Source organism: Myotis daubentonii, chromosome X (assembly GCF_963259705.1).
Source record: "Myotis daubentonii chromosome X, mMyoDau2.1, whole genome shotgun sequence".
Lineage (NCBI taxonomy): Eukaryota > Metazoa > Chordata > Mammalia > Chiroptera > Vespertilionidae > Myotis > Myotis daubentonii.
Genome location: NC_081861.1, coordinates 18115065 through 18138828, shown reverse-complemented (window position 1 = coordinate 18138828; position 23764 = coordinate 18115065). Strand labels below are relative to the sequence as shown.

At 41.4% G+C, this 23764-nt stretch overlaps 1 protein-coding gene across 1 annotated transcript; it reads right to left on the bottom strand.

Annotated features, from left to right (window-relative positions):
• Nucleotides 1–21229: 21229 nt before the first annotated feature.
• Nucleotides 21230–22357, bottom strand: LOC132223897 (putative MAGE domain-containing protein MAGEA13P). Its single transcript, XM_059678925.1, has one exon. The coding sequence runs from the start codon at nucleotides 22328–22330 to the stop codon at nucleotides 21290–21292; it is 1041 nt and encodes a 346-aa protein (XP_059534908.1). The 5' UTR covers nucleotides 22331–22357; the 3' UTR covers nucleotides 21230–21289.
• Nucleotides 22358–23764: the final 1407 nt, after the last annotated feature.

Below are 23764 nucleotides of genomic sequence, written 5' to 3'. Positions count from 1 at the left end.
TCATTGCATAAAGAAAACCATTTTTATATATAATATATTTATGGAAACTCTACTGGTGTTTCATTGCTCATCTCAAAATAATATCGAAGAAGTATATAACAATTGCCAGGTACTCTTTTAAAAACTTTACATATATTTACTTGTGTAATACTCAAGAATGACCCTAAAAAGTAAGTCGTACTATTATCCATATTTTATAGATAAGGAAACTAAAGCATTGAGAAATTAAGAAACTTGCTCAAAGTTACAATTAAGAAATGTTGTAGCTGGGATGCCACATCCTACTTTTCTAATTCTGTCGGTAATAATTTACTTTTATTTTATCTGTTCTCTTACAAACTATTTATTTTTTGGCAAGGGTCCAAGCAGGGAGACTTTTAAAAAGAGGTTATTAAAGTAATACAGGCTATAGAAATCCATGTGAGAGATAATGGTGTATTGTATCAGGGTTATAGCAGTGTGGGCAGTTACAAATGATCGCATATAAATAGAAGATAGAGCCACCAAGACGTTCTGATATGAGGGAAGCAGAGAAGGAGAGAAAATGATATCACTGAAGATGATATCAAAATGTTTGTCCTTCAGCACTGTATATACAAAATTGCCACTAATTAAGATGAGAATGGCTGTTGAAAGAATAGGTTTTTGAGAGAAAAAAACAATCAGATTTGCATATTGGTAGACTTCCAAAGGTGTATGTTAAGTAGGCCATTAGATAAATGAGTCAATAGTTTACTAGTGTAATCTATGCTTGGGATAAATTATATTAAAAGCTATAATACAGGCTGTGATCACTAATGGAATGAGTATGACTAGAAAAGAGAAAAGATCCAAGGACTGAGTTCTTAAGTGCCCCAAAGTTTAGAGATCAGGAATAAGAATACAAAACAACTAGAAGGATTTTACAGTAAATTCAAAGTTAGTTTTTCTTTCTTCTTCCTTCCTTCCTTCCTTCCTTCCTTCCTTCCTTCCTTCCTTCCTTCCTTCCTCCCTCCCTCCCTCCCTCCCTCCCTCCCTCCTTTCTTTCTTTCCTTCCTTCCTTCCTTCCTTCCTTCCTTCCTTCCTTCCTTCCTTCCTTCCTTCCTTCTTTCTTTCTTTCTTTCTTTCTTTCTTTCTTTCTTTCTTTCTTTCTTTCTTTCTTTCTTTCTTTCTTTCTTTCTTTCTTTCTTTCTTTCTTTCTTCTTTCTTTCTTTCTTTCTTTCTTTCTTTCTTTCTTTCTTTCTTTCTTTCTTTCTTTCTTTCTTTCTTTCTTTGTTGTTAATCCTCTCCTGAGGATATTTTTTCCCATTGATTTTTAGAGAGAGTAGAAGGGAGAGGGGGAGAGACAGAAACATGGACATGGGATAGACACATGGATTGGTTGCCTCCCGGATACTTCCTGCCAGGTTCTGGGGGCTGAAACCTGAAAGTCAGGTACCTGCCCTTCACTGGAAATTGAACCCATGACTCTTTAGTGTGTGGACCGGTGCTCTAACCACTGAGCACACATGCCAGGGCTAAAAAGAGGTTCTGTTTGTAAATTTATTGATTTTTTAAAATTGAATTTATTGGGGGTAACATTGGTTAATATGATCATACTACAGGACCAATGCACGAAATTCTTGCAAGAGTAGGCCTTCCTTCCCCTCACTGCCGGCACTGGCTTCCCTCTGGCACCTGGGACCTGGGCTTCTCTTGCAGCCCCGGCTTTGTCTGGAAAGTCTTCCAGAAGGAGGTCCAGAAGGACGTGCACTCTCATTAGCATGTTACACTTTTATTATTATAGATAGGTTTCTGGTGTGGAATTTTATATTATAAGATCTGTATATTGCACTGTGTACCCAGCACCCAAAGTCAAAACTTTTTCTGTAATCATATATTAGGCCTAATTCACCCCCACCCCATTCCCTCTGACAACCACCATACTGCTGATTGTGTCCACAAATTTCAGTTTTATATTCCATATATGAGTGAAATAATATGGTTTGTAGCTCTTTCTGACTAACTTATTTCATTTAGCATAATGTTCTCAAGGTCCATCTCATGTTTTTACAAATGGTAAATGGTATAAATGTTCAGTTATAAGATGAATGAGTTTGAGGATATAATGTATACAGCATGGTGATTATACTTGATGATACTGTATTATACTAGTATACCTGAAATTTTCTAAGTGTAAATCTTAAATATTCTCACCACAAAGATGAAAAGTTACTTATGTGATATAATAAAGGTGTTAGCTACCATTATGGTGGCAATCATTTTGCAATATGTAAGTGTATCAAATCAACACACTGTATATCCTTAAACCTGTGCAATATCATGCCAATTAATTGTAATTCTTGGATATTTATTGCAGTTAAATAAAAAATTATTATAAAAACCTGTACATGGATTTCATAGTACTGCAAATTTAAAGTAAAAATTCAAATTCAAAATAATAAAAAATATTTTTTAAATGTGAATGGCTAAACAAATTGTGATTATCCATACCATGGAATACTACTTATCAATAAAAGGAACTGTTAATATATACAAAAACTTGGATGAATATTAAGGGCATTATACTAAGTGGAAAAAAACAATGTCAAGGGTCACAATCTGTATGACTCCATTTTATATAACACTAGTGACCCAGTACATGAAATTCATGCACATTAAAAGGGAATTAACTAGAGAAAATATTTTAATATTGCTATTTGCCTTTTCTCTATAATAGAGGTTTCAGAAATGAAAGAAAATTAGTAAAATGTATATAGAAATCTTCCTCCTGTCAGAGTCTGGGGCATGCCACGGGAACCAGAGTCAAGTTCCCAGCCATCCATGTGTGCCTCGAAATCACGCGAGACCCAGACTCAGCTGTCCCCAGCCCCATTGGGCTAGATCCAGACCTGGCCAGTTCCACCCCTGTCTGGCCTCACCGGGTGGGATGTGTGGCCTCAGGTTTCCAGACATGGCGCTGGGTGGGGTGCGCAGCCTGAGGTCCCCCAGCCCTGGCCAGGGCAGGGGGCAGGCCTTGAGGTCCCCATCAAGCCCCACTGGGTGGGGGGTGATGCTTCAGGCCCCCTGGCCTGGTGCCAGGGCAGGGGGTGTGGCCTCAGGTCCTCTGTCAAGCCCTGTTGGGCAGGGGATGCACCCTGAGGTCCCCCGTCAAGCCCCATTGGGGAGCATGGCCTGAGGTCCCCTGTCAAACCCTGCCGGGGGGGGTCACAGCCTTAGGTCCCCTGTCAAGCCCTGCTGGCTGGGGGGCATGGCCTGAGGTCCCCCAGCCTGGCACCAGGGCGTGGGGCATGGCCTGAGGTCCCCTGTCATGCCCCACCAGAGCCACACAGCCTCACGTCCCTGCTGATTGCTCATTAAGGCTCGTTATGGGTACTTGGCCTCCACTGTGGCCTCAGCCATCTTGACTGTTACAGCTTGATGGTCAATTTGCATATTCCCTCTTTATTAGATAAGATTATTGAAATGACAAAATTATATACACACACACACACACACACACACACAAACAATTAAGCAAATGAGTGCATATAAAACTGGAAAAATCTGAATAAAGTTGGTGGATTTTATCAATGAATTCCTGTTTTTGATATTGTAGTATTGTTATGCAATGTGTTAATCTTGGGTGAAACCAGTTAAAGCTATATGGGATCTTTTGAATTGTTTCTTAAAACTGCATGTAAAATTACAATTATCTCAAAAGGGAAGATTTTAAAATCTGTGATTTAATGCAATCAATGTTTTTCTTCACAATGGCATAACATAGGAAACCAAACAGGCTTTTAATGAACACTGTGATGACCAATTTATATTTTGTAGCTTCATGGTTATGAATTAGGACCCTTTGTTGGAAGTTGGGATGAGAAATATTTTGGTTTAAACAAAAATGTCAAGTCTGTAATTTAGAAAGTAAAATCAGTAGCTGTGTTTTAATTTGTTGTGTTTGCTATAAAGGAGATTCAACCACTTGGTCAGCTGATGAAAACCATAGTTATAGTCTCTTAACTTTCAAAGGTTATAAGAAAAACTGGAGATCTGAGAGAGCATTAACCCTGAATAGTGGGGTCCCCGACCATGAACCAAAGAGAAGTGGAATAATAACAACCTTCATGCAACCACTTGTGCCCAGGGTTACAGTAGTTGTAATGTAGTAGTGTGGGAAGCATGGGACTTGGTTGGAATGTCTGTAAGGAGGATTCTCTGAAAGGTCGGGGGCCTCAGAGGGGACCTTGCCAAAGGCAGCAGTCCCTACTTTGACTTTTCCAAACTAGTTCCATCCCCTAGGGTGTTTTTGCTAGAATCTCTATGTTTAGTCTTTAAAGACCCGACCTTGTAGAAGCATATACTTTCTCAAGGATGCATAATTTTAGTTCAAGCTGTTATGACAATAAAAGCCAAAGGAGGCAGGCAAACAGGGCTACTTGGAGGTGATAGCCAAGTAGTGCCTTAGCCTTCTCTTTCACAGAAACTTGTCTTAATCATTCATCAGTCGTTCAGGGTCTGCAGGTCAGCCCCTGCAGAAAAGCATTTATAATGGAAAAACCTCCCAACATACTTATGTCTCCTAGGAATTTCAAGGAATCATAGCCACAATTCACTTGGAGTTGGGGAAAAGACAAATCAAAGACCTCTATGGTCTTGATAATTGTATGTCTAAACTAGAGAGGTAAAATGCAATATCACCCAAATAGTAGGGGAGACCTGGAGTTTAAATACATTTATTCAATTGTCACTCAAAGACTGGTTCTGGGAAATTAGATGCACTCAAATAAACAAAAAAGGAAATGTAAAAGAACCTAAATTATCTATTTGTTCTTTGATAGAGTGCATAGTATTTAACCATGTGTTCACGTGTATTTGAAAATATTAATGTTCAAGGAAATTGTTAAGAATAGATAACAAGTGTTAAAGTAGGAAGCAACAAATGGGACTTGGTTGGAATGTCTGTAAGGAGGATTCTCTGAAAGGTTGGGGTCCTCTGAGGGGACCTTGAGACAAAAAAGACAAAAAAGGGTGAATGTGAATCAAGTTGCATATTTGGAATTCTCAGAATGAGTCACCTCTGTGACAGTCAGTTTGCTACAGATTCAATTAAGAGACTTCCACCCAATGAAGTACAATGGTGTTAAATAAAATGAGAATTTCAAAAGAAAATTCCAAAGAGGCTATATGTGTTTGACCAGAATTATAATTGTCTTTTAGTCACATTACAACTTCAAGTTTTCTTTGTAACCATTTTTTCTTTTGCTTTTCAAGTTGGTGAATAGTATTATTTTTTCCCGAAATTAGTATAGAAAATGAAATTGTGCATATGTATTGAAAGCTAGTACTGACTTCAATCATAACTTTCCCCTGGATTGGCACAGAAAAACTTACATGATAAATGTTCAAGTCAACATGTTATAAGTCTAAATGAGAGAATGTCTTGGTTCCATTCAAAACTGTTGAAATTGCCAATCCTATCTAATAAAAGAGAAACATGGTAATTGGCGTATGACCGCTACCCTTCCCTTTGGCTAATCAGGGCGATATGCAAATTATCTGCCAGCCAAGATGGTGGCCGGCAGCCAGGCAGCTTAAATTGAACATGAGGCTTGCTTGCCTCAGTGACGGAGGACTCCAATGTCCAATGTTCCCCACCTGACTTGCTGGCCTCTGAGCCTGCAGTTTGAACATTGTAACAAACATACAAGCTAAACAAAACCCCAGAAACCTGCTTTCAGCAAGCCGGGATCTCAGAGCTGGAGTTGATACAGAGTTTCGATTATAGAACCGAAACAAACCTGATACCTTCTTTCAGCAGCTGAGGCCTCAGAGCTGGAGCCAAGCCTCAGAGCTAAAATTGGCCAAGAATAAAAAAAGAAAAAAAGAAAAAAGGAGCAGTTGGGAGCTTCAGTCCCAGCCAGAAAACAGCCCTCAGCCCCTCACCCAGACTGGCCAGGCACCCCAGTGGGGACTCCCACCCTGAAGGGTGTGTGACCAACTGCAAACAGCCATCATCCCCTCACCCAGGCTGGCCAGGCAGCCCAGTGGGGATTCCCAACCTGAAGGGTGTGTGACCAGCTGCAAACAGCCATCATCCCCTCATCCAGGCTGGCCAGGCACCCCAGTGGGGACCCCCACCCTGATCCAGGACACCCTTCAGGGCAAACCAGCCAGCCCCCACCCATGCACCAGGCCTCTATTCTATATAGTAAAAGGGTAATATGCCTCCCAGCACCGGGATCAGCAGAGCCATGAGGCCTCCTGGCACCGGGATTAGCGTGACAGGGGTCAGCGCCCAAACCCCCTGATCGCCCTGTGGCTCTGTGTGTGACAGGGTGTGGTGCCCCAACCCCCCCACCCCATGGGCCCTACTATGTGTGTGATGGGGTAGAGCCATAACCTCCCCATCGTCCCTTTCCTGAGTGTGACAGTGGCGGCGCCCCAACCCCCTGATGTGCCCTGCTCTGTGCGTGACAGGGGGCAGCACCCCAACCCCCTGATTGGCCCTGCTCTGTGCATGACAGTGGGTGTCGCAGCAACCTCCCCATCAACCCTGCCTTGAGTGTGACAGGGGGCGGTGTCCCAACCCCCCCATCGGCCCTACCCTGAGCATGACTGAGCGTGGCATCACAACCTCCCAATGCGCCCTTCTCTATGCATGACAGGGGAAGGCGCCCCAAATCCCCAATCGGCCCTCCTCTGAGCCCGACCAGGGGCTGCACCTAGGGATTGGGCCTGCCTTCTGCCACCCGGGAGCAGGCCTAAGCCAGCAGGTCATTATCTCCTGAGGGGTCCCAGACTGCAAGAGGGCACAGGCCAGGCTGAGGGACCCCCCCTCCCCCCTGAGTGCACAAATATTTGTGCACCAGCCCTCTAGTGTTAAATATAATTAGCTAAAGGTAATAATAACCTTTCAGATATAAAACCTGGCATTTTAACATAATTATCATTGTAATGTGACATGTTGAAATGCTAAAGAGTAAATTAATAATATTCATGTGTTAGTACTAAAGAGAGAAAAATGTTTAGACCTAAATGTTTAAAAGTTACAAAGAATTTCCTAATGGAAAAAAATACAAAAGCATTTTAAAATAACCAGAAAAATATATTTGTATAATACAAAATTCCAAGCCCTATAATTTATCATCACTCAAGGAGCCTGGCTCCTTTTAGTAGTGAATGGTGTTTAAATATTGAAATCTGAGAGCTAGGTGTGTGTGATGCTGCTGGGTTGTTATTGATTCTAGGTCTTCTAGGCAGACATACTAGAAATTAAAGGTATGCAAACTAACCCAAATATATAGAATATATATTTGTATAATTATAAATACATTTATCTCTATATTTATTTATGAAATTGTATATATACTAAATTAAACATGAATTTTTAATAATATGTCAAATTCTAATCCACTACCACAGGGCTCATTTTAGCATTTATCTTTGCTTAATTATAACTGTTTTCTTTGACAATGAGAAACTTGGCTCTCATTACTACAATGTATTATATTTTTAAAAACCTAGATAGAATACATGTACAGTGATTTCAGATTTGCTAACCATTCTTCCTGTGGAAACAGATTAAACAACGAGAGTACAAGGTTTGTGTACAAGTCTTTTTGTCTTTAACCTTACAGTATCTAGTCAAAACATTCTTTTCTGAAGTCATTTAAGTCAGACCCTTTCTTCCCCACCTCCTTCAGTATGGTTATGACTTACATGTTAATACAGTTAAATTCATTTGTGACAGTCTGCAAGTTCCTAGGCCATCCTGTTTGGTTTTTAATTTTTTTTAGTAAAGTTAAATTGTTGTAGTGTAGACTTTTAAGGGTTTGGCAAATGCATAGTCATGTATCCAATATCACATTACCATACAGAATAGGTTCAACACCACACAAATTTGCTTATGCCAACCCATCTACCCACCCATTCTGGTCCACTTCCTTTTCCTGAATCCCTGAAAGCCCCTGGTCCTCATTTTCATTCCTGTTATTGCCTTTTATGGAATGCAATGTAACTGGAATAATACAATATGCAGCTTTTCTGTCCGGTTTCTTTCAATTAGAAAAATGCATTTGAGAACCGTCCTTGTGGTTACATAGATAATAGTTTCTTCTCTTTCATTTCTGAGTAGTATTGTATGTTTTGGTTTGTTTTGCTTTTTGTTAATCTTCACCAGAGGATATTTTCCCCCCATTGATTTTAAGAGAGAGTTGAAGGGAGGGAGGAAGGGAAGTGGGAAGGCTGAAGAGAGAGAGAGAGAGAGAGAGAGAGAGAGAGAGAGAGAGAGAGAGAGAGATGAGAGAGACACATCAATTGGTTGCCTCCTGCAAGTGCCCTGATCAGGATTGAACCTGCATACCAGAATCTGCATCCCAGCTATCTGCCCTTGACAGGGAATTGATCCCAGACCCTTCAATGTGTAGGCAGACACTCTAACCATTGAAAAACACCAGCCAGTGCCTATTGTACGTTTTGAGTGTAGCATGGTTTGGTTATACTCTAACTCCTTGAAAGACATATGGTGGTTTTTTTGTTTCTTCAGATTTGGGCAATCATGAATAAAGCTGTTATAAACATTCATATTCAGGGTTTTTTTTGTGTGTGTGTGAGCATAAGTTGTCGATTTACTTGGGTAAATGCCTAGGAGTGGAATTGCTGAATCCTTTGGCAAATGTTTGTTTCACTTTGTTAAAAAAGAGCCAAATTTCGAAAAAGAAAAAAGAGCCAAATTTTGCATCCCCATCAACTGTGTGTTAAGAGTTATATACTCACACCCTCACTAGTACATTTTAAAAAAATAATAAATGTGGTAGTTATATCTTATTGTGGTTTTAATTTTTATTTCCTTAATGAATAATAATGTTGAAAAACTTTTCAATGCTTATTTGCAATCTGTATTCTGGTGAAATGTATGTTCAGGTCTTTGATCTACTTGCAATTTTTTTTCTTGTTGTTGATCTTTAACTTAACTTTCTAGTACATAGAGGATATATAATAACAGAATCAAATATTATTTGCAAAACTTTTCTCCCAGTCTGTAGCTATCTTTTCATTTCATTCGCAGTATTTTTTTGGAGAGCAAAAGTTTTTTATTTTCATAAAGTCCAATTTATCAAGTTATTATTTTATGAGTAACGCTTTTGGAATTTTATATAAAAACTCTTTGACAAACCTAAAGTTACACAAATTTTTAGTTACTTTTAGTGTAAATTGTGTGGCATGTGGCAAAGTTCATTTTTATGCTTGTGAATGTCCTATTTTTGCACCACCATTTGTAGAAAAGGTTATCCAGTGAATTCCCTTGCACCATTGTTAAAAATCACTGGACTCTACTTGTGTGTGTACCTTTCTGGGTCTGATATTTGTTACATTGATAACAGATCTGAGTGCCAATCCTACAGTGTTTACTGCAGCTTTGTATTAAGTCTGGATATAAAATGGTTTGAATATTTACACATTGGGTTTTTTTTAGAAATGTTTTGAATATTTTAGTTCTCATGCCTTTACACATAAATTTTAGAATTGGGTTGTCAATATCTACACAAAGCTTGTTGCTATTTTGATGTATTATGTTGTACATATGAATAAAATTAGAGAATTGACATTTTTACAGCGTCAAGTCTTTTAATCTATGATTATGGTAGCTCTAGATATGTAGGTCTTCTCTGTTTCATAACCCTGCTTTGTAGCATGCAGCCCAATGATCTGGGACATATTTTGTTAGATACATATCTAATTATTTGTTTTTACCTTTGTGTTAGTGTATCATTTATTTCAAACTTCAATTGATCATTGCTGTTATAAAATGACACTTTCTTTTTATTGAATTTATTTGGATAACATTGGCTAATAAAATTATATAGGTTGTAAAGGTATAGTTCTATAACACATCATCTGTATATTATATTCACCACCCCAAGTCAAGTCTCTTCCCATCACCATTTATCCCCCCTTTACCCTATGCTATTTCCCCTTTGACCTTGTATCCTACATAGGCAATAATGTTATCTGCTACTAGAAATGGTTTGAATCTTTATATCAAATTATTTTTCTTGATCTATAAAACAGTATGATTTTCAAAAGCAGAAGTGAGAGAAGACATCTTTGCTTGTCCTTGAACTTGGGGGAAAAAGTATTTATATTCCCATCATTAAGTGTACTGTTAGCTGGAAAGTTATTCTACCCAGCAAAGCTATCATGTAGAATTAAAGGTCAGATAAAGAGCTTCATAGGCAGATAAAAAAAAAAAGCTAAAGGAGTTCATCACCACCAAATCAGTGTTATGATACTTGTGGCCGAGTTCACAGATTCATGCACATTGAAAAGAAATTAATTAGAATTCCTGGGGTGGCACCATGGCTCAAAGGACATATGTGGAGTGAGCAGGGGGAGGGGCGCAAGGAAAAGAAAGAAAACTCATTCTTGGAACTTTCTATTCACAGTGCTGTCTCCAGGGCAGGGACTAATGCAGGCGGTCCCAGCTGGTGGCTGGCAGGGTGGACTGTGCAAAATGGAACCTTCTGAGGTCCCTCCCCTGTTGGCCACACCTGGGGCAGTGCCACAGCTCAAAGGGCATCTGCAGAATGAGTGGGGTTCCTCCAATAGGTAGGGTCCATGGTCCTGGCCTGTGGGGATCAGGCCAAACTGGATCTCTGACATCCCCTGAGGGGTCCCAGAGTGCGAGAAGGCACTCTGCAAAGTTGTTGTCCTACAGGTTGTAGAACACAAATGCAAGTGTGCAGTAAACCAAATTTGGGCCCGTCAGTGCCCCAGCAACAACATAACCCATGTATGAAGGTGGAATTGCGTGGCTCTGCGAGGAATTGGGCTCCCTCCTCTCTGTTTCTGGGATGTATCACCGTAGAACCACTGCTGCCAAGTCACCACAGCTCAGCAGCTCCTGCATGAAGAGTCTGTCCCCTGGTGGTCAGTGCCAATCATAGGTACCAGTAGGACTGATGGTCCCTTAACCTTTTATATATATAGATGTTGAAGGGTATTCTTTAAGAAGAGGAAGAAGAAGAAAGAAGAAGGAGGAGGAGGAGGAGGAGGAGGAGAAGAAGAAGAAGAAGAAGAAGAAGAAGAAGAAGAAGAAGAAGAAGAAGAAGAAGAAGAAGAAGAAGGAAGAATTTAAAAATATGAAAAATAAAATGCAATGAATACATACCTATCAACAAGTGAATCTAAAAATCACAATGAACCATCAAGAAATCTAATGAACAAAAGAAATTGATGATTAAAATAGAATCAGAGGCATGGAAACATTGAACAGACTGATGAAGCTCAGAGGGAAGGTGGGAGGGAGGGGCAGTAAGATCTTATATGCATACTAGAAGCCCATTGCACAAAGACTCGTGCAATAGGCCTACCTTCCACTGTCTGCTGGCACTGGTTTTCCTCCAGCTCCTGGGACCCAGGCCTTTGGTCTGGCTGCAGCAGAGAAGCCAAGCCTCGAGGCTAGACTTCTCCAGTGAGGATGCAGCAAGGCTGGGCTTCTCTGCTGAGGCCAAAGCAAGGCTTGGTAGCAAAGAAGCCAAGCCTCTTCAATCTTCAGTCTTCACTCCAGCCAGAGTCTTAGGTCTTTGCTCTGTGCCTGCATATGCAAATTAACCACCATCTTTGTTGGGTTAATTTGCATACTCATCTGATTGGCTGGTGGGCATAGTGGAGTGACACCAATTTGCATGTTTCTCTTTTATTAGTGTAGATATGTATTACCTATGGATACAGACAATAGTTTGATGAAGGATTGCAGTGGGGTGGAAACCAGGTGGACGAGGGCAATTGGGGGATAAAGGAGGACATCTAAAACACTCTCAACAATATAGAATAAAAAATAAATAAATTAATATCCCTTATCAGGTTAAGTAAATCATCTTCTATTGCAAGTTTCTTGAGACATTTGTTAGAATTTTCTTTTTAAATTTGTTGAATATTTTTTCTGAAACTATTGAAATGATTATATATGATTTTCTTTTATATAGTCTGTTTGTATGTTAAAATATATTGATTGATTTTCAAATGTAAACCCAGCCTTTAATTCTTGTTGTTTTTTTATTTATCATCTTTATTATGTATAGGTAGATTAGACTTGTGACTATTTTGCCGAGGGTGTTCATATATATATTAAAGATATATATCTTTAATGCTGAAATCATAATATGGGAAAAGAGGTGTTTATTACTATTCTACTTTCTGGAAAGTCTTGTGTAGAATTGGTAATTTTTGTTCCTTAAACATTTGGTAGAATTCACCAGTGAAACCATCTAAACCTGGAGTTTTCTTTGTTTTGGAAAGTTTTCAACTACACACTCAATTTCTTTAGATGTACAATTATTCTATTAATGTGGATTTTTCCATTTCCCCTTTTAGTTCTTTTATTGCCTCATGCATTTTGAAACTATGTTGTTATGGTCACACACATTTAGGATCATAAAATAAGTCTTAACATACAAAAATGAGAAATCACTTATATCATCTCTAATTTAAAGTTAATATGAAAGGATATTTATAAGAAGTACCAGAAAACTTTCCAGAAAGAAGAGCAAGGGAATTAACCCTGCAGGAATTCAAATGTACTATCAAGCAATTTTAATTAAAAGTATAGCATTGGCACAGGAATTAACAGATAACTTAGTGAAACTGAGTTGCAAACTCAGGAAGAATTTTAAATGTTCATGGGAAATGTATTATGGAATATCATTTAGTTTAAACCATAAGTCTTCTACTTCTTAAGGCGATAACCATAAAAAGTACGTTCTATCTCCTTGAATAATTGGACAACTTATCATTGTCTAATATAATGTTTCTCTTTATCCACAATAATATTATTGTTCTAATTTCCACTTTGTTTAATATTAACAAAATTACTCCAGCTGTTGTTTTGTTAACATATGTACTATATAACTTCTTCTTTCAGGATCTTTATATCAGCATACATAAGGTGGGTTTTTTGAATAAACTACTCATATTCAAAATAATTATTGATTTGGTTGGATTAAAATCTGCATCACACTAACTACTTTCTATTTGTTCCATCTGTGTTTCTCCTCTTCTCTGCCTTCACTTGGGTTAATTGAACATTTTTATTTAATTTTGTCTTTTCTATTGAGTCATCATATATACCTTTTAAAAAGTTGTCAGTTGTTACCTTGGGATTTTTAATACACATTTTAATTAATATAGGGCTGACTTCAAATAAAGATAGAGTGCTTCCCCATGATTCCTTGAAGCTGAAGCTATTTGTGACAATATGGATGGACCTTGAGGGCATTATGCCAAGTGAAATAGACCAGGTATAGGAAGACAAATACTGCATAGTATCACTTATATGTGGACAAACTTTTAGCTATAAGACAAATAAAGTCTGAGGACTTAACGTAAAACTTGGTGGCTATAGTTGATAACACTGTATTATATAATTGATTTTTGCTAAAAGAGTATAAATTAAATATTCTCCCCCAAAAAAGAAAATTTAAGTGTGTGAGGTGATAGATGTGTTTAATTACTAGATGTGAAATCCTTTTACAATGTATATCAAATCACCGGGATGTACTAATACACTTTAAATATCTTACAATTTTACATGTCAGTTGTACCTTCATAAAGCTTACCAGTAAGAAAAAGAAATAAAATAGTATATGCACTATTACCTTTGTAATTAAAATTTTAAATGCTCCTCACAACAGAAATACTAGCTAGGTTCTATGTTACTACTTTGTGTAACTACTAACTGACTCAACAGGTGAAACCTAAAATTGACTGTTTTAACACAGAAAAAGTTACTTTTGTTCAAGTAAATTCTGATGGCAATTGTAAGGGTCTCTCTGCTCTCAGATAATCTAGGGATCCAGGCTGCTTCCATCCTTTTGCTTTATCATGGAAACATAGGGTAAGCCATGTTTGCTAATAAGTGAAAGAGAAAGCATGGGAATTGCCCACTGCCTTCTGCCTAACAATACATGGACTGTCAATGTCATTTTCCCCTTTGTCCTGGAAAAAGAGAAAGATGTGCATGAGTACTTGTAGTCTCTCCCATCAGCTGTCAATAATAAATGTGCAGTAAAATAAACTATTGCAATGTGTTATTACAAATCTCTTCGTTTCTTGAAGGAGTTCCTGAGAAAGTCAGATGTCCTTTGTATAATCCTATAACTTTTCAAGTGTTTACTGTGTGACAGAGGCTTTCAAACACAGGATCACATTGAGTTTTTGAAGGATTATGTAACCATTTTCAGGGAGCCTTTGTCCATTTTTACTCAATAGGACATTTCTTCCATGCCCTTTGGAATAACCTTTATAATTTCATTAGGCTGAGAAGTTTCTCCTTCCTTGTGATGCATGGTCCAAATTTTAACTTGTGAGTCTCTGCTGTCCTCCACATGACTGAACAACTATCTACTCAGATGCCATTAGGCAAACTGAAAACCAAGATTTTCCTGAGAAGGTACACAGATCAGAAGCAGTGGAAATATATTTCTTCTTCTTCTTCTTCTTCTTCTTCTTCTTCTTCTTCTTCTTCTTCTTCTTCTTCTTCTTCTTCTTTTTTTTTTTTTTTTTTACCAGAATTAGCAAGTCACCAAAGAACCATTTTTCAACTCCTAGGAGGATTCCAGGGTTTTAAAAATTCAGCTTTAGTAGATGTTTACTCCACAGTGATTTCCACGGTCTTTTTTAATCTACCATTTATGAGGAAGCCATTGGTGTGCTTTTACTGTTATCTCCTTTATATTTTTAAAATTTCTTTTAATTAAATTTATAGGGGTGACTTTGGTTAATAATGTCATATATGTTTTAACTGTACAATTCTATATATTGCATTGTGTATTTACCATCCTAAGTCAACTCTCCTTTGGTTTTTAACTGCCTAGGTAAGCTAATCCAACTGTGTATGTGTTCATTAGCCAGTTTCAAAGACATCATAATCACATCCTACTGCAAATATCAGGAAGATTTTAAAAACTCTGTAGTTTCAAGGATGTAGAACAAATCAGTACACTATGTGCCAAGTCAGAATCTACTCACTCTGGAAAACACTTGAGGAGTGGTTGAAGAGGCTAAGGGGTAGAGGGAAACCGGGCATCTGAACATCAGTTTCCCAAGTGAACCTTTAAGTCGAAGGGGATGTTACTCTCAGAGAAGTTTCAGGGTGAAGGATGGGACAGCAAGGGGTCTTCTGCAAGGAATAAGGATGCTTTTTGTCAGGGGAAGGGCAGATGATTCTAGGCCAGTGATGGTGAACCTTTTGAGCTCGGCGTGTCAGCATTTTGAAAAACCCTAAGTTAACTCTGGTGCCTTGTCACATATGGGCATTTTTTGATATGTGCAACCATAGTAAAACAAAGAATATTTTTGATATTTATCTTATATATTTAAATGCCATTTAACAAAGAAAAATCAATGAAAAAAATGAGTTCGCGTTTCACCTCTGACGTGTGTCACAGGTTCGCCATCACTGTTCTAGGCTGTTCTACCAAGAGTAGGACACAGCTTTCAGAGGAAACGATAGTGAAGAGCAGGTTCTAGGGTATAAAGAGAGGGCACACGGGGGAAGACCAGGGGAAATGTGCTATAATTCAAAGAAGTTCTGAGACCAGAAAGAAATACAGAGGCAGCTCTCAAGGAACACTGGAACTTGGGCAGGAGGACCTTAGGTTAATAAAGCCACAGACAAGACCCAAATCATTTTTTATTTACATTGTCACCTTCCTTCTTTAGGCCTGCTTATAGTATCCTTTTACAGAGAGATATTCTGAAGAACTGAGAAAAATAAATTAAGTGATGGAATATCTGCCTCAGGCTAGGAGGTATGGGAGCAACATGGATTGCTGATGATTTAGACCAGAGATCTAGTCTCAGCCTTGTCACTTACTAGCCATATGATAATAGGACATTATCAAGTGCTATGAGCTTCCGGTTCTTCATCTGCAAAGTGAATTTGATAAGCTCTATCTTATAGAACTGTTGCAACATATGTATGTATGTGAAAAGCCTCTGGCACAGTGCCTGGCATATATTGCATCTTTAATTAATGGTGAGGAACCCAGCTTCTGGTTAAAAATCCTAATGTGTGGTTTTTCAGGTCTAAGCATAGACAATTACAAAGGCTTCCCATGGCAGGCCTCCTGAAGAAAAGCTGCCCTCCACACCTCAGATTGAATGTATCTGAAAAGGATTGCAGTTCAAGATTCAGGCCTCTCTGGCAGGTCATTCCCTGTAGTAGAGCTCAGGAAGTATGTCTCAGCGCTGTGGCTGTTGCAAGGGTGTGAGCATACTCCACCATGACATGCTTCCTTGGCACACTAGGAAGTAGCAATGCCTGCCTGAACTAACTCCTAGAGCCACATGCATAGTACCCCAGCCTTTCAGCCATTGGTCGCCTATAGCAATGTGTCTCCCTCTGATTGGTCGCCTATAGCAACGTGTCTCCCTCTGATTGGTCCCCTCATGCTATATATACCCCTGTAGTTCCTCAATAAAACGGATCTGCGTCAATGAACCTGGTCCCCGGAGTCGTGCATGCAGATGCCCTAGCGCATTGGGGCTCCGTAGTTCTCACCCCCGAGGGACCCCCTGCTTCATCTGGCACCCGAACGTGGGGCCCCCGGAATGGCTGGACGGGTGAGCGACCCTCTACAGTAAAATGGGAAACTTTCCCCCTTCGGCGAGAGCGCCACAAGCGCGCGCGCTCCATGCCTTACTGCAGAGCAGGCAAGTTAAGGTCTCTGAAAAGTAACTCCAAACTCATTGGGAGTATCTATTGCAGTCCAATCTGTGGTTAATCGAGGCCCCCATTTGGGACCCCTCCACTTGGGAGAAGGTCTTGACAGGGATTCGACCCGCTGAGGTCCACGAGGAAAAACCATTACCCCCTTCTCTGACATTCCGGCCTTGTCGCCCGGAAGCCGTGTCTCCATCCCTCCCTCCACCCTGGGCTCAGCTCCCAAACCGTCATGGTTTTGTTACTGTCGGTGGGATTCGCAAAAGGCACCACCAACTCCTCCATTCCACCGTCAACTGTCAACGGCTGCTGCAAAGGGCACCAACTCCTGCATTCCACCTCCAACTGTCACCGACTCCCTCAATGGGCACCCAGTGCCTTCACTGACGCGGGGAAGCATTACTGTGCAGCAATAATAAAGTCCCCTAAAACTTCCACCAACCCCACTTACCTTAGATACACTTATCAAGGCTCAGCACAAGTAGGAGAACTCAAAGCTATAATATACGCCCTTCTCTACTGTCAAAATAGTCCAGTCAATTTATTCTCAGATAGTGCTTATGCGGTGCATACGGCAAAAAATATAGGGTATTCCACCTTAAGAGTTAAAGATACCCCGCTAGATCAGAGCCTCCAACTCTTAAAGGACATCCTAGAGAACCGGAAACAGCCCTGGTATATCCAACACTTACGGTCTCATACTGGCCTACCAGGCCCACTTTCCCTAGGCAACACAGAAGCGGACAAGCTAGTTCTTACCCTACAACACATAGAAGAGGCCAGACTCCTACACACCAAATTTCATATGTCAGCCTCCTCTCTCCATAAGCTCTTCCCCCATCTGCCCCTAGCTCAGTGCAAGCACCTCATATGTGCTTGCCGATCCTGCGGCCCTCTACTACCCTTCGGGCCTTTACAACCCAGAGGGGCCAATCCCCGAGGACTACAGCCCAATGCCATATGGCAAGCGGATGTCACACATGTCCCAGCATTTGGCCAATTGAAATATGTCCACACAGTCATAGATACTTGCTCAGGAGCTACGTTCGCCCAGGCCCAAACGGGGGAAAAAGTCAAACATAGCATTGCCACCTTCAAGGCTGCCTTTCTCATCCTTGGATTCCCGTGGGAGGTAAAAACTGACAATGGACCATGCTACACCAGCACTCTATTTCAAGACTTCTTAAAATCACACGACATCAAGCATACCATGGGCATCCCCTATAACCCCCAGGGACAGGCAATTATTGAAAGACTACACAGGGAACTCAAGGCCCAACTGATTAAAGAAAAAGGGGGAGTGATAGGGAGAAATCCTCATACACTGCTAACCCAAGCCTTAACTACCCTCAATTATTTTCATTTTGATGAGCATGGATTAACCCCTATGTATAAACATTGGGGAGGACTCCGGGACATACCAACACCTCTTCCTTTGGTCTGGTGGAGAGACCCACTCACCGGAGCCTGGAAAGGCCCCGACCCGCTCTTAACCCAGGAGAGAGGGTTTGCTTGTATTTTTCCAGAAAGCGACAAAAGTCCCGCGTGGGTCCCTGCTCGTGACGTCAAACCCTACACCACCAACGATGAGCCGTAGATCGCCACCATCGCCCCCCGTGGAGGAAATGGAGGACCTGACCATAGAAGAGAACCAGCCCTGACGGCGGAGATGACCTAGACACCGACGAGCTCACCCCATCACCTGGGGTGACATCAAGGCTCTACAGGACCAAGCCGTGCGCATGGCGCCAGAGGGGAACCCTTCGGCAGGAACGTTATTCTTATTAATGTGTGCTATCATCACAGCTAATAGCACGGGTGCGCACAGATAAGGATTGTGGACTGTGATACCTCACCCTGGCGTTCTCATGCCAGTTGGTGTTCCCAGTTTCCAGTGGCACGTGACTCTACTACTCCTTTTACCCGTCTATAAGGCCACCCTTCTATCTCCTTCTGAGTAGTGACAACTCCTTTGCTTTGGCGCTAATTAGAAAGGAAGGGGGAGATGTAGTAGAGCTCAGGAAGTATGTCTCAGCGCTGTGGCTGTTGCAATGGTGTGAGCACACTCCACCACGACATGCTTCCTTGGCACACCAGGAAGTATCAATGCCCGCCTGAACTAACTCCTAGAGCCACATGCATAGTACCCCAGCCTTTCAGCCATTGGTCGCCTATAGCAATGTGTCTCCCTCTGATTGGTCACCTATAGCAACGTGTCTCCCTCTGATTGGTCCCCTCATGCTATATATACCCCTGTAGTTCCTCAATAAAACGGATCTGCGTCAATGAACCTGGTCCCCGGAGTCGTGCATGCAGACGCCCTAGCGCGTTGGGGCTCCGTCGTCCTCACACTCGAGGGACCCCCTGCTTCATCTCCCTTCTCATATTTGCAGTCCTAGTCCCTATACTTTCATTCCAAAGTGTCTTTATATGAGGCCTTGGACAGAGGTTCTCTTCAGGGCCTATAATGAGGCCTCCTTCTGGGAGGAGGAGGAGGAAATCTTGGAGACGCTTTGCCATGTGCCTTTTCACTTCTAGCCCTTGCTTCTTTGCTTCCTCTGATTCCAGGATGCATAAAACTGCTAGAGCCTTTTGTTCTGGCTCCATCAACAGTGATTAGATCCACCTGGTCTGTGCTGATCTACCTGACCCTCACTGGTGTGCTGCTCCATAAAGGAAAATAAAACAAGGAATGGTCACTTTGTTTTACACTCCCGCTTATACCATCACAGGAAGTGATTAAAGGTTTAACTTCACTGTATTTGGATTGTTGCTCTAATCAAATACTCTGACACCTGGCAGCTTAGCTCTCACTGGAGCTCAACAGAGCTCCTGACACATGGCCATTGTTTCTAATATTTTGACCACAGAACCTACACCCGTGTCCTCTGGGAACTTTTGTTATCCAAGACTTCTTAGAGAATAGGCAGTGAGTGCTCTTAGGCACTAGACACCAAATCAGTCCAAAACACTGCTCCATAAATAAAACTCAGTACATTTTCTTAGAGAATACACTATTTACTTTGGGTATGGGTTAGTCTTCCCCAGCTGGAATCAACTCAGAAATCCTAGAATTCAACTACAAGACCAATTCCTTCCTTCTCTCCAACTGCTCTTCCATTCAAAACACCATTTTAATTCATTTCACTGCCATCAAAACTATTTTCCTTGCTTAGAGTTAGCCAAAGTGCACTCAAGATAACCTAATCATAATGTCATTTTAATGGAGGAGTCTCTGGCTCTCCCAGGCCAGGCAAAAGAGTGCCAGCCTGGGCATCACTTCAAGGGAATATGACACTTTTTTTCCCTGTTAATCCATACCTTAGGATATTTTTCCACTGATTTTTAGAGAGTGAAAGGGGGGAAGAGAGAGAAAGAGAGAGGGAGAGAGAGATGAGAGATATGTGATACATCTATTGGTTGCCAATGTTTTAACCACTCAGACCACCGTCCAGGGCTCATACTGTACTTTAAAGGAAATCTTTGCAGGTCATGTGTCTAGAACACCTAGTTCAAACATTCTGCTCAAATGTGCTGTGTGATTAATGTTTAAAAATCCTTATTGTTGAAAGTATTAAGACAGTAACCAAATTTCCTGTGTTTTTAAGAGTTCAGGACACCTTCCATACCAGTCTCAGGTGGACATTTCTTTGTTTTATCCATGATCTAAAAGTAACTGCTAATTGAATGTTTCTATTCTGTTTCTATTCTAGAGTTTTCTCTCAACTGAGTCTGACCCCTGCCACTAGCCAGCTTCATTATAATCAACTCCCACAGAAAGAATCTTAGTTTCTGAAAGTCCCAAACTATATTATCTCAGGGCACTTTTACTTGACTGCATCCATATGGAGTCCTACCATCTCTCTCCTGTTTACCTTGTTTGTTAGCTCTTAGTGGACATCTCACCATCTTCCTGATGGCCTTGTTGCTCCTATCCTCTAACATTCCATGACTAGCAGTATGTCCTGCTAATCCTAATGTCCCCATTATAACCCAGGGCCTTCTAAAGAGCAAGCACTCAATTCATGCTTGGGGAATAAATGATCCAGTGAGAGATTTCATTTAAGATTTAATTTCTCCTATATTTTTTAATTGGTCAAGAAAATCTAGGTAGATATAATTTAATTTTACAGAGTAAATAAATGAGTAAAAAGTTACCTTTTATGTTTTCTCCTCTATTGCTGAAAACTACATATTTTACTGCTGGGATCTTTTACATTTATAAGGAAATTCCTTATCTAATGCCATATTATTTTGTTCTTGTTATTGTGCTTATTGTTACTATAGTACTTCAGTGAACAAGGACTCACAAAAAGATGGGTGATTTCCTAATTTCTTTTGCTAAATTGTAAATTCTTATTCTTAAACCTGATAAACAGCTATAAATGTTTGACCATTGTTATTAATTAGCTCAGATTCTGAAGCTAGTTAAACTTTTTATTTCAAGGAAAAACAATTTAAACAAAAAAAGATAAAATCTCCAAATCACCTATATTGTACAAGAACACAAAGGTGTTCCCTCCATATCCACCCCAACCTCCACTACTTAGAACTTTGGCAACTGTTTTCAAATGGAGAATGAAGAATGGTAAGCTTCAGACTTCACTCAGGGCAGGAGAAGCTGCTGGACAGGACACTTGAACTTTCATCGGTTGTGGCAATAGTATCATCCGAGGAAACTTCAGCCTGGGCTTTCTCTCTCTCATCTCTCAAAGCTTCCTCATACAAGTCTGTGAAGGATGTGGGGTCAGTCCCATTGATCCTGGCTAGAAACTTCAGGACTTTCATCTTGGTGGTTTCAGCATGGGCCCTGGGACCCCACAGGACCTCATAACGTGGAGGATCACTGTTGGGAACCTGCTGGTACTCCAGATACTTTTCCTGCACTAGATCTTCGGTGATGAGCTTCCTGGGATCCCCATAGATAAAATTATTCTTCCCATCATGCACTCCAACCATATTCATAATTTCCAAGATTCTTTCCTCAGAGGCTCGGTTGCCCTCCATGAAGATTATGCCCAAGATGAGTATCAGGATGCCGGTCCTGGGCATGACCTGGTCATCACTCAGCATCCCATCATAGGTGAGGTCTAGTGATTTGACAAGCACATAAGAATGGCTGGTGGCGTCCACTTCCTTCACTTCAATGCCAAAGACAATCTCTAGGGACTCACAGGCTTTCTTGAAGATCACAGGGAAGTGATCCTTGTGCTCTCTGATGACACTCTCAAGCATATCTGTCTTTGTGATGGGCTCCTTTGTGGCATACTTGATACTCAGGTACTGCACCAAGTCGTACACCTTATTTTGTAGCACTTCACTGAATAAGGACTCAGGATTTGGTGGAGTCTGCAAGGTACTTGGATCCTCTTCTTGGTGGCTTGATAGAGTGACTGTGTTGGCAGTGGAGGAGGAAGAGGCTCTCTGGAAACTCTGAAAAAGACTAAGTATCCCAGTGGCAGGCAAATCCTCTGGAGTGCCAGGGGTCAAAGGAGAGAGAGAGGAGAAGGAGGTGTTGGTGGTGCTGGTGGCTTCTTCCTCTTCAACTATGGGAACCTGTAAACCTACCAGGCCCTGTGCCTCTCTTGGGGCCTGAAGGTCTTCCTTAAGGTTGCAGCTATCACTCTTCTGACCGTGAGGCATGACTTGTGTTGGGGACAGCTGGCCAACTGGGACCCACAGACCTGGAGGAGAGAGGGAGCGTGTCAGTACACATAGCTGAGAAACGCATCCATGGTGGCTCTGACAAAGACAACCCACAGGTCTCTCCTTAAGGGGTGCTCTCAATTGTTTTCTTATGGCCTGTCTCCTAAGATCTAGAAGAAGAAGTGAGATGGCTCCTCAGGGAGTAGCCAGCCAACAGAGCCAGAGGATTTCAGGGCTGAGAGTACACTGGTAGGGTAGGGGGGAACTTGGCTGGCATTCAGGTTATGCACCTCACCTTGACTTTTGATACTACCTGGGTCTCTTCTGACATGCTGACCTGAGGACACATGCTTCAGACCAAGGCCCTCACCTCCCAGTTCCTATGATAATTGGGGCATACCTCAAGATGCAGATTACAGGCACAGTCCTCTTCCCCCAGTGTTGTCAGGAGGGGTGGGGACACCTGTGAAGTCTCCATTTTTCTGGAGTAGATGTTTACCTCAGTGTGCACTCTGAGTCCCAATCTTTCCCATGCCATAGTCTGGACCAGCAGTCACCAACCTTTAGGACCTTATGGATGACCAGTGGTACACGAACTACCAGTTGGCAACCTCCGGTCTGGGCTACACCACTCTGCTTAGCTCCTTTGATTTCCTAAGGAGGAAGTGAGGGAGGACCACAGCTAGACACACTCGCCTAGGGCCACCTGGGGCTGATAGCAAGCACTACATTGGTTTCTGTGGGGTCTCCTTTGTCTAGAGTAGGAGAGTCCATTATGTTATTAATCTTTACTCCTGAAAGTTCTTGCTCCATCCCCCACCACAGCAGACCTAACATGCATCCTCAGATTGAAGATTCCACTCTTTAAGAGGAATCACTTCCCCCACCCCACATGGAAGAAGTGATAGCCTATCACACATGGCCATCTCTGCTTAGTGTCTTCCAGGTATGATATCAGGGGCTGGTACCAACTGTTCTGGGGTGGGGCTGCCCTTGGGGCTCCTTCAGGGTATTCAGCTTTACATCTGGAAGGACATAAGGCCACCCTTACCCCCTCACCTGCCATCTTGTCCTCAGACTTCCCTGAGACAAGAGTGAAAAGACACCACATCCAACAACGCCTGCCTGAGGCCTCCCAGAGCTGGCAGCAAGAACAGGGCAGGTTTCTGTGGAATGAATTCTCTCTGACTTGGGGAGATACCCTCAACCCTCTTTGATACAGTCACAACTACTCCTGACAGGGCTTAGGGAACCTACATTCTGCTGACCTGAGAATCCCTCAATCAGGCCATGGCCCCAATCTCCCTGGCAACAATGTCATGGACTTACAGAGATTTGGGAGAGGTGCCTCTGTTATAGGATTACCGGGCAGGAGGAATAGGGAAACTGAGACAGGAAAGTTAAAACAAAGTCAAACAGTGTGGGCAATTT